General features: G+C 39.6%; 1 protein-coding gene across 1 annotated transcript in view; it reads right to left on the reverse strand.

Annotated features, from left to right (window-relative positions):
* LOC140993424 (CMP-N-acetylneuraminate-beta-galactosamide-alpha-2,3-sialyltransferase 1-like) overlaps nt 1–10,438 on the reverse strand; it is a 29,974-nt gene extending 19,536 nt beyond the window's left edge. Inside the window, exons 1-2 of the mRNA XM_073462852.1 lie at nt 9,881–10,438; nt 6,290–6,483 (exon numbers count right to left, since the gene is read on the reverse strand). Coding sequence (XP_073318953.1) covers nt 6,290–6,483; nt 9,881–10,171 — 485 coding nt within the window. The 5' untranslated portion in view covers nt 10,172–10,438. The remainder of the gene's footprint in view (nt 1–6,289; nt 6,484–9,880) is intronic.
* Between the last annotated feature and the right edge of the window lie 2,074 nt (nt 10,439–12,512).

The raw sequence follows: 12,512 nt of genomic DNA on the forward strand, positions 1-12,512 counted from the left end.
CTCTGTGTGGTATAAAAGAAAATCTCATTAATGCACACATTAAACTGCACTCCGTTCCTTGACCCATCACCAGCAAGAGGAAATAAAGACACAGCAAGAAATAATCTTCACTATTACACCGATACATTCTTATCTCTCTAATTATTATGTTAGGTGGGCAAGCAGTTATGCCAAGCTTTGTTTTGACAGATTCGAAGAAAAACAAATAAGTGAAGGTGCAACTAACGTCACCTGAGAATGATCTGCATTTAAAATAGGCAATGATTTGAATTCATGTCATGAGATGGACTTTTGATGGATGCTCTCAAGGTGGTGTGGGTAGCACAAGTGGCAATCAAGCCACTGAACTCCATTGTACTTTGTGTCACAATAACAAATACATGAGCAAAGCGCAGGGGCTGATTGCAGAGTGGCTTGTGAACACATTAAAGTGGGATCCAAATTGAAATTCTAGTGATGGTGGATCTTTGAAAGCACTATTCCCATTCTGATAAAATAATAATAATAATAATGCAAAAACAAGCTTTGATACTTGAGCTGTGTTCAAGCTTTGGTGCACTGATTACAAACACAAAGCGCAGCTTATCCGTCCTTACTCAGAGGTTGTTGGTGTTAAGAGGCACTTTTACGTAACATTCTGGTCATTCATAGTGGGCCCTCAGGAACATATCACTAAGGTAATAACACTGACAGAGGAATCAAGAAGTTCATTTTCTGAATCTTATGAACAGGTTTTTAAAGGACATCATTACTAGCTGCTTGGCAAACTCAGAAGACAGCTGACGCTGGAAAGCCGCCGTGTGTTAGTTATGTGAAAATCCTGGTTTTAAAGCCAATTTCAAGCAGGATTTTTGAGTCACAAATGTGACGTGCCTACCTATTGCATCTGCTGGCTTTAAGATCCATCTTAATGAAGTTATTTGCAAGGGCTTACATCATCGTGTAGAATATAAGCCTGACTGATCCTCAATTCAGCTGAGTAAATATGAATGATGAGACAATCACATATCCAGGACGGCCTACTTCTTTTCAGATAAAATATGCCGGTGTGCCCATAGAGCATTAAGAGGTACTGAGGGAATATGATTGCATATGATCAAATATTCTGTGTTCAAGAGAGATGTGAATGATTATGCCAAAAAAAAAAAAAAAAAAAAAAAAGTGAGTCTGGATTTGGAGAAACCTTCATCACATAAAAAAGTACTCTGTAAAAACTCGTGCCCTCAAGCATGTTTCCAAAGTTCTGTGAAATCTGTATTCCACACGTAAGTGTTAAACCGTTGTTCTGGTGTAGCTATGGTGACCTTTTGGCTGAGCACCAAGGCTTCCAACCAAGCATGAGTCGCTGCTCAGGCTAGAATAAATAAAAAGAAAACAGTATATTACCAGAGCATGCTTCTGCAGGAAACTATTCCGCTAATAGTATTAACTCTTGTCTTTTTGCTGTTCCTGCCATCCGTTAATTGAATTGGGTAGACAATGCCATGCTGTTGTCACAGCAGGAGCTGGCAAAGATGATAAGTGCAGTAATGTGGCTTTCTACAGAGGCAACATGTCACAGCAGGATGACAGAGCCATGCTGTGATAAATTAAGAGCTATGCAACAATACTGCGTGAAATTTGCTTTCGGATATTTAAGCAGTGCTCTGGTTACTGTCCTGAAAAGGATCTTTGCATCAGCCACATCATCATGAAGCCCATTTGCCATCAATCTTAACAGAGTGTCAATGTCACTCCGCTCCCGGGTGTAAAAATAGACTGAATTTCCTAACTAAATCCAGCTGTTATTCCCCAAAACTGCCAGTTTGAATAGAGTCACTCACTCATTGCCAACCTAACATTCCCACGGCAATGAGCTCTTTAGCATAGAATGATCATTGAGAAGCTGGATCCACTTACTGTAGCTTGAAGAAGCAAAACAGTTGATTTAACATTTATGTACTAATATTCCTTAAGTCTAGAATACATCTGGTATCGTGGTAAATGGACTTCATAATGGCGCGTTGCTGGAAATGCATCGCCAGCAAAAACATTGTTTTCCAAGTGCACATTACCGTCAACTAAAAGCAGCATTCACACACAGATACATTCATACACTGGTGGCACACGCTACCCAGCAAACCATAACCATTCATATGTAATCCATCCCACACCACTGGAACAGCAATCAGGAGCAATTAGGGGTTTAGTATCTTGCCCAAGGACACTTCAATGTGCAGCTGGAGCTGGGGATCAAACCACCAACCTTCCAATTAATGGACGACTAATCTACCCCCCGAGCCACAAATATTTATAGACCACCAAATTAATCCTGCACTCATTCCAAGCAACATTAAACACAAAACATATTCCACTGGAAGTAACATTGATGTTATTATAAAAGCAGTTAGCTTAGCGTTAGCATTCTTAGTTTATCATACTGTTTTTATTGTTTTGCCACTTCTTGTCTAACTTTAAAGGTGCAATGTGTAGTTTTGAAACATCTTCACTGTTTGATATTTATGACTGAATGAACTGAATAAACAAACTGTCTTCAATGGAGAACACATTGTCATACTGTTTTTCTTTGGGCCAAGAGCCACCCTCTATCCAAGTTTCATGGAAATGTGTTCACTTTTTGTGTAATCCTGCGGACAAACCAACCAACCAGCAGAAACACAACATCCTTGGCGGGGGCCATTAATTGATCAGATTACAGTTACAGGAAATTATTGTAGGAGATGTTTACGTAACAGCTGATGTTTCACTGTAAAGGTTCAGTCCAAGTCACACAAAGAGGGAATTTACAGTCACTCACATTATTCTCTCTGTTGTTTGTTGCTTTACATTGCATTATTAATCGAATCTAATCTGCTTCTGCTGTAGGTTTCATGCTATAGTAACACACAGTTTTAGTTTTGTTACTCCCCTCACCTTTGAGTTGCACTTTCCATTACACATAATTGATCATGATGTGAGACAAGCATCTACCAGGCCAGCTTTGCTTGTTGTTTGGTCCAAATTGTCCCCCCTTATCTCCTCTATGTGTCCGAGTTACTGGAGTAAGTGCGATTTCACTATCTCTGTGTCTTCAACTCCATAAAGATAGCTGTATTTTCACATTTACTAGATAAAAGAATCGACTTTGTGTCTTAAATGTGCTTTTTATCTGCAATCACATACCAACTGGAAATGGGTATGGAGGGTACTTTTAAGTTTCCCGAAGATAAGATGTCCAAAAACTGTGCTCTTAGCCAGCCCATGCATGGGTCGATCAATTAGTATGTCTGAGAAGAACAAAAACATAATTCAAATCTAATTTGAATAAATATGATGACTTATTAGTTCTTCAAACAACACGTCCTTAAATAATTCATTATTCCAGAGCCACAGAGCTCTTTTTTGTCCGTCAGAGGCAGAAGCAAAGGCTCTTTTTATGACTCAAATCTATTTTACCACTTCAATCTGTTGAGTAAACAAGAGGCTTTAGCCGATAGGCCGATGCCGCTCAATATTCATAATAGTCTATAAAGGAGGCTTTAGAAAATCTGGCAGAATTCAGTGTGGATACTTGAAAGGCATTGATTTTCAGTTCCTGTTGGCACTCACTGGTCTGTCTTTCCATATCATTTCTGGTTTGAAACATTTAGTTGTGAAATTAGTGTTATCTGCTGTTGCTCAGGATAAGTATCTTCTACATCATCCCACTGCCTCCTGAAGGCAGTCATTTCTGTGCAGAAACAATCTGAGGATACTGATTGAATTTTTATCTCCTATAGTATCTTGCAGTAGATAATGTGATCTGAGATTGTAACACTATTTAAAATTGTTATATGATAATCAAAGAACAATGGAGGGAACGCCACTCCACTGTTCGGGGATTTGCATATTCTGCCCCTGCAGCCCTAAACCAAACCTGCAAAAAGGCAGCCAACACTCAAATCTCACTTATACAGCCCGGAGATACGGCATGAACATTGAGCTGTCTGAGTGAAAATGTTTGTTTACCCTTTGACGCTCAAATTAGCTTAATTTTATCATAAAGCCAACAGTTTTGCATCAGAAAGCACACCCACACCCCTGCCGAGAAAATCCCCTTGTCGTTGTTTTCCATCTTTTTCATTTCATTTTCTGCAGAGCTGCAATTGGTATGACAGATTGCAAAGAGCGACAAACTCCTCTCTTGTTTCCTGCCGCCCTAGGACACGGGGAATAACATTTGAATACTCAAACGCTATTGTTTTTATCTGCTGCTTTGTTAAGATAATTTTTCCGAATGTTTATTGAATGCTGAACAAGGATCTGTGATGGGTGAATTGAAATCTGCTACCACACCTCTGAGCCAAGTGCAGGCTGGGACACGGCAGAAATAACGGGAGGGAGACGGGGGCACAGTGAAACAAAATGAAAGCTTTTTCCAGTGTTTTCTCTCCACTGAGTTAACTGATACAAAACAAAACAAAACAAAACAAAACATCGTTATATCATATGATGGATATGTTGCAGCTGATTCGTTTTAAAACTGATCAGTGCTACAGGAAATGGAAAAAATAAAAGCACACTCATCCTAATCCTATGAAAACCAGTTTTTGTTAGTCCAGTCAATTAAAGCTCAGTATAAGGTGCATATACTGTGATCACAGCATCAAAGGGACATTGTTTCATGTCCATTCACTTCTTGCTACCTCACTACTGTCCAGATTTAAATAAAGGCAAAAACCTCAAATCAAACACTTGGTAAGCATATGCTGAGGATAACTCCTGTGTACTAATTGGCTAAATCAGTGGTTTCTAACCTTTTATGCCCAAGGCACACCAAAAGGGCCAGCCAAAAACCTCAAGGCACACCTGTATTCATATCAGTTCAAAGTAACCTCTATATTGTGCTATCTAATGTACATGTTTATTTTTGGCTCCCTGCAGGGTTTTTAAAATAAGATACTTTACCTCTGTATCAGGAGATGTATATGCACAAAGGATTGATATTGTTAATTAAAAGCACATTCATTACTTGTTGTATTTTGACAATATTAAGCTATGCTTGTTACAAAATCCCATCTGGACTCCCCAATGCGCTGCGGCACACCATTATGGAACCACTGGTTTAAACAAGTAAAGCCAAACAAAGTTAAAAAGTCACCTTCAAAAATGTAAATATTTGCTGGTTTTCACAGCTTTCAAGTTTGATAGCAAACTGAATATCACTGGGTTTTGGACTGTTGATCGAATAGAAGAAGCACTTTGAATATTTAAGGTTGTGCTGTATATCTGACATCCAACTGACCTTATGATTAATCCAAATGTTTTTAAAAAAAATAAGCATATTACTGGATAATAAAAATAAGCATTGCATGCACGTGTGGTTAATCACTCAGTTAGTCTTACTTTTGTAGATTTGATCATCATTGCTGTTTTTAAAATATCTGTGCTGACAAAGAATAATGAATGAGTTGTGGGAATGAGGCAACATCAGATTTAAAACCCTCAGGTTAACTAAATTTATTTGGAAGGTGAGTGTTAAAATGACATCCCTAACTGTGTTGTAATCATGCATTAGTGTTTACAGACTGACTTCCGAGTTTGGACTTTGACCTTTACTTGTTGTACTTGTGTGCACACACATTTTCCTTCCGACAAGAGGGCAGGGCCAAAGCCAATTGCTTTGGCTGTATGTATTTATAAATCTTTCTACTTCATGTAACTAATTTCTTTGTTTGTTTGTTTTTAAAATCTTTTTGTAAAGTCATTGAAATGACTAAATGCTGGATCAAAGCCTTCTCCACACTGACTGGAATAATTTAATATGATTTTCAGTGGACAAGTACTTTAACATTTCTTTTTTACCTCAAAAAAGTCAAATGATGAGATATTAATTATTATTTGAACAATAGCACAAGTAGCCTTAAACAACTCCAAATGCACAGAAAAAAGCAAATGACATGACTGGATGGTACAGCCCTGAATAACATATTCAGGTAACATTTCAGGTTCACAGATTAATAAAGTTAAATTGCTGGCTTGTTTAAAGTCTGACCATCATCCTCATGCCCTGTCTAGCGTTGACACTGTATTTACAAGATTTCAGTATTTACTCTTGCAGAAAAGTGTCATCATAGCTAACAGAAATTTAGCCACAGCTACAAAAATAAGACCCAAGTTGGGAAACTGAAATAATGCCTTAAACTAAAACAACAGCACATACAGTAGGAGACTATTGTCACAAAAATAAGTGAATAAATGTCAAAGCAAATGTCAAAATTGTGTGACTGTTATTCTCAAAATAACACCACAGATTGAAGTGCTAACTGACCTTATGATGAAATCACTGGAGTCGATGAGGCCGCCGTACTGGGACCCCTTCAGGTTGCCAGAGTTCCCTACCACGGCGCAGGTCCTGCAGCGCTCGGGGCTGGCGTCCATGTAGAGCACCTCATCAGGGATGACTTGGAACAGCTCCTCCACCACTCCACTGAAATTGGCCGGCTGCCTCTCTGACTGCAACCACTGGTGACACAGCAGAGACAGGCCTCAGAGAGAGAGAGAGTGGCGGCTCCGGGGCCACTTTAAGTAGAAGTGATTGAACAAGGGCAGCGGAGCTCGAGACACCGAGCACATTTCTGAAATAACCTCAGGGGCGGCTTAGCTGCGTCTGCGGGGGCTCTTTTGGCCTGGCCTTCTTCTGGTGGCTTTGAACTCGGAGAGACAGCAAATAAATGCAGGAATGTGTGTGCACTGTATGCTGTTACATATTGTACTGCGGCTGCTGGAGACACAATGTTCTGTAACAATATCTCATGACTTTTAATGCTGGTTTTTAGTGACTCATTATTGTGGAGGCTTTTCCACCTTGACAATACAATCCTAAGGAAACCATTTAACACGTTTTAGCTTTATTTGGCACTGAATATAAGCCATTTCATTGAAACATGGCTTTTTATCAGCAGACTGTATAAAAAACCCAGATTGCACATGCACATTTCTGTCTAATTAGAAACTCTCCTTAACAGAAGCTGCATTTCGTTGTGTAACACGTACGCCCTGACATGGAACAAAGAGCCCCGGTACACCTGAAAGGTCGTGCCCTTGCCTTGCAGCAGCGCAGCCCAAACCATCTGGCCGGGCTACTGTTGATATGTGACACTTTCCTCATCAAGCTCCCTGTGAGAAGCATTTCCTGGAACGAGTAGTGACAGGAGGCAACCTTGCAGTAATTTTTCTATTCTTGCCTCTAATTGGACATGGTGTGAGGTGAATGCGGGAAAACCAAAGGCACTGGATGCCTTCCAGACAAAGGTAGGATAATTATGTGACATACATTTTGTGAAAAGGCTTTTCTAATTTAGAGGGCTGTACTCTCATAATGGGGAACACAGAAAGTACAGTATATATTGGTTGGATATATTTCAATTAAAGCTAGCATGTGATTAATAATATATCTAACATGAACTCTTTTTGTTATCCCTGTGGATTGCTGCCCGAATGCAGGTGACATAACATCTATTAAGGTAGTTCCAGTGGAGCTCAAATGGAGTTTGATATGAGGAAAGGTGTTAGCTGCACTAACAGTAAAAAAACAGGCTTTTGTGTCAGTCACTCTGTATCCAAAGGTTTCCCCCTCGGGCAGCCATTTAACAGTGACACTGAGCAATCATACAGGTGACAAAATCCATCATGGAAGGGGCAGAGATAACAATTCCTGCACTGACTGCAGTGTCAGGTAGTAGCGTAGGAGTAAAAACTAGACCAAATTAGTCTGGCACTTGATATCAGTCAGATATACATTTATATTTTTTCAATAACTTGCGAAGGAAAGGTTGAAAATGCATAAACACATTAGGTGTAATTGGAAAGGAAATCTTTCATTAAGCAAGACCAGTGTGACCATATATATCGTAACTATATATTGTGTAAGCTTTAAAGTCACTACATGTAAGAACTGCACACCTGTCTAATACATACTCTAAACAGTGGGCGGCATATCACCATACAGGGGTGGTGTCCATCCTTAACGTAAGAAACAAGGAAATGCACAGTCCCTCTCATACTGTAGTACTTAACAAACATATTAACACTGTCTGCAACATACAAGTAGCTGTGTTCATAAGCTTTGACTGAATAGCTAATGTTAGCATTATCAGCTAACTGCAGACTAGTCCAGAAGAAATGCTGCGAGTTCAGCATCAAACTTCACGTCTCCAGCACTGTTAACTCTTGCTTTGCTATTTCTGTATCTTCTTTTCTTTGCCGTCGAATGTGGTTCGTTGAGAACCCACACTCAGGGCAGCACCTCTTCTTCATCCTTGCATGTTGGACTGAGACGCTACAGCGCTCACTATTGCTCCTTGTGGTCCACGGTGATACTACAAGACTGGATGGTGCCAAGGCTAGCTGGTTAGCATGCTAACTTCCGTAAGCTAGATATCTCTGTAACATAATACAAAGATGTCTTCAATATAGCTAACTATAATGTTTTTTTCTTCACATTCTGTTGACAATGTTAGTCTATTCATGAACGTTTCAAACTAAAAAAATCTTACATATAGCTCCTTTAAAGGCTTACAAGTCTCCATAAATTGGAAGATAGATTTAAAAAACAAGTGGTCAGAATTCAAGGAAGACGATATCCTCAGAAGTGTCGTAACTTTCAGTCCCTTGGATCGATTGAGCTCCGAATACACTGGATCCTACACACCCCATAATGCAACACAACACCATCTTGTTAGACCCTTCCTGACAAGTAAAAGCCCACCTCTTTTAACTCCACATCCAGACTCCCTGTATCAAATTTTGAGTCTGATGACATCATCTGGGTTATTTTCTGAGATTTAACTAAGCTCCTCCAGAGCCGCAGACAACTGAGTAGTGCTAAACTGATCACGATTTGTAAAATTGGTGGGGAGCTACACTGCAAACATACACTTCAAAGAGATATAACCGGACCATATAACTACGTGCTGGTGTTTGTTTTAAATAAACTCTAGGGATAGCAAGAGTGAGGCTTAGCCAAAAACAGCTCAATACATCAATAACACCATCAGCCTTGTATAGTCGAGTATACCATTAAAAGAATGATGAAAGGGATAAATCAACATTTTGGTTAAGATTTGCTTTCCTGCTGAGACCGATGAGCAGATCGATACCACAGAGGGGTACTGAGCTTCTCATCTAACTCCCCGCAGGAAAGCAAACATATATTCCAAGTCAAATCAAAACAAGACATGGCCGTGGTGTAACTTATCAAATATATAAAGCTAAACACGATGTCAAAGTCGAGTCATATGAAACCTAGAAGGGATTGCAACATGTTCGTGCATTTACTTTAGGCATTACAGGAAAAGTTGGTGAGGTGGAAGAGTGGAGAAGAAAAGCAAACCAAAGTAGACCACTTTATGAAAACAGTGATTTGAATTGATAGTACAGTTGGGAGTAGCTGTAGTCAAAGCACATTCATGAACTGAAGTGTCATGTTTGCATAATGTTTGCAGCATATTTGCATTGGCAAAGAGTGATTTTAGGAGAGTGCATGCTTTATGGCATCACCCGTACACTCAAGTTATGATGGTAAATATCTCTCTTCATCTATAGATGGAAAGATGGTGAGATTGAGCAGCAATTTCCACATCCACCATCTCACTTGTTAAATGTGAACAAATTGTGCGTGGGAGTTTGCTTCACAACTTGATCCTGGTGAAGATCCCTTGGATTTGAAACAATCAATGTGGCAAAAACAAACACTTCTTGGGAGCATTACAGCAGCAGTGTGTGATCTGTGTTCTTTATTCATGATCTTTCTTTTCAGCACCTCATCTGCTTTCAGAAGCTGGTGGTGGATGTTTTTTCTCCTTCCAATCCTCTGCAACATACATTCACAAATCCCCTAAACCCATCCCATGAATCTTACCTGCCACCATTTAAAGGTTTCCTCAGAGAGGACACTGTTCTCCCTGGTCATCAGAGGGTGGATGGACTGATTGAAGCGCTCAGCAAACCAGGGGTCGTCCTCCAGCTCCGTCATGCACTGTCGACAGGCGCACATCCCTTTGGAGAAGAAGTTGTCCGACAGGCGAAAGGCGTACTTGAAGAAGTAGAGCGAGGGGTCCCGGAAAGTGTAACTGAACAGGAACGTTGTAAATGTGATGACACAAAACAGCAGAGCAAAAGTCCTGATTTTCCTTCGCTTGGGTAGAGACATGTCGCCACAGTCACGATCAGTTGGCTGGGAACTTTGGGAGTGCAACGGACAAAAATAGCATCATGATAAATCTAGAGTCCCAAAGGTGTGAGAAAAAAGCAACCTTGTTGACCACATGGTGCAAGAGGCTCAAATATATCACTGCTGTGCAATGAGCATATGCTGTTGTTCTTATTTTTCAGACAGTGCAGGATTGGGTTTATGATTGTCCTCGATATAATCCATCAACATGGTTTCTTTGCGGATTCATCCAAACCAGACGACATTAAATCCACTGTGAGTCCGTCAGCCTGATGGCTCCTGGTTAATCAGGTTCAGTCAGTTTTACTGACTACTCAGATGTTGACTCTGTGAGGTCAGTGACTGATGTGTCATCCGTTCTTTAATGATCCACCTGGGGGGCAAATAAAAAGGACATTTTTGTGACACATTCTGGGAAAAAACAGGGTAAAAACAAAGCTCCTCTAATGCTGTTTGACTTTAAAAACACTAGGGAGTGTAAAATATGCAGTATTCTGTATTCTTTTAATTTCACAGTACTAATAGTTCCAAGATTAAACTGTTTGAGTCTCTGAAGCATTACACTACTATTTTTCTGTGCCTGTGAAAAGTGTTGCATTTAAAGTGTTTTGTTTATGGCTCTGTTTGCTCTGCCAAATTACACAGGATGTGTTGCAGTCTCTCAGCTCTTAAAAAGACCATCAACGACAAAAAGTGCCTCGATTGATTGTGAAAATGATTACAGTTCTCCTGGAACAAACAGGCGACAACCTTAATCACCCTCCTGTCCCACTGTAAGGAATATGTCAATAACTGGACCCAGCTTTTGTTAACTGAGATAAAATGAAAAGTCCAAATGCACTAAGCATTGACCACCTGGGATCATACCAAAATGAGTCATTGATCCAGTGTCATAGTCACAAATGTTCAAGAGATTCACAAAGTGTGTATTAGGAAAACAGTTTGCAGTCATTTTGCTCTTTCTTACTTATTCTGGGGTGTATATACAAGTATATACTGTATGTGTATATAGTATATACTGCATATAGTAACTGTTTTTATGGAGTGTGTAAACTAAAAGCTAAATGTAATGAATAAATAGCTCAAATAGTTAGGTAAATGGATACTAGTTAAGAATAATACAGTTACTTCACTAATAAAATAGTAATGGATACACAGTTGAGATAAATAGCTAAATTGCTGCAATAGATAACAGCACTCATCAGAAAAACAACCATAACGGTCGACTCTGAAAGCAGCTTATTACTACCCATATCTACATTTACTGGCCTCTCATGGCCGCAGAAGGAGGAAGTCAGGTGTTGTGTTATAAACAGTGACCAAGTCCTCATGAAGAGGGGTTGGGGTGGACGGATGAGTCAACACAGGACTTTCACTCAGGAGAAGGTTGAAATTGGGCTGCATTATTTATGTGATGGTCGCTGTTCGTCCCCCGTGTGAAGTCAAATGTTAGCGTTGACTTATCATTTGAACCCAAACCTTGGTCTTTACCTTAATCTAACCAAGTTAGTTTTGTTGCCTAAACCTAACTAGATCATTTTCTCACCTAAACCTAACCAGATTGTCTTGTTGTCTAAATTGGATAAGTTGGGAATGAGACTTGACAATCAACTATCTTCAAATTGGAGCCTTTAAGGAATAAAAGGTCAACAAAATCTTCACAACATAATTTTAATTTATGTACGTAACGTGTGTACTCCAGTTAAGACACATGGGTACATAGGTAACATACTTATTTCGACACAAACCACATCTTTTCCTAAACCTAACCAAGTTGTAAACATACTGGCAATCAAGGGTGTGTAGAATTAAAAAGTGACATAGCTAAAGTAATGGATACTCTGAATAGTTGAATTAGCTAAATGAAACATCCAGATTCTAGTAAAAATAAGTCCAATAAAATATTCTGACAATATCCACTTTTATATAATTAGTGGTTTAAAAAAACATCCACACTCACACACAAAACATTTGTAACATGACAGGTGCTCTGTCCTTGAGATAGGGCTGTGGGAATACATCTGACAAAAAAAGACTTGGGACCCACGGGTACAAACGGTGTTCAAGCTACTATAGAGTATGCTACACAGTTTGTCAGAAAGCTGCCAGTGACAAAATTCCCAGACTAAAATAGAGAAGGGGAATGTTTTTTTCAGACCCAGGCTTTTCATGACTGAACAAGCAGGCAGACCTCCTGGGGTTTCATTTTCAACATGAAAAGGCCACCTCTGCTTTAAACAGGGCCCGGGTTTCATTCTGCTGTGCAGCTGTGTTTAGGATTCCACAAATACTTCTATATTTAGCGAACAGCAGATCCACG

Source organism: Pagrus major, chromosome 3, assembly GCF_040436345.1.
Source record: "Pagrus major chromosome 3, Pma_NU_1.0".
In the NCBI taxonomy this organism is placed as follows: Eukaryota; Metazoa; Chordata; class Actinopteri; order Spariformes; family Sparidae; genus Pagrus; species Pagrus major.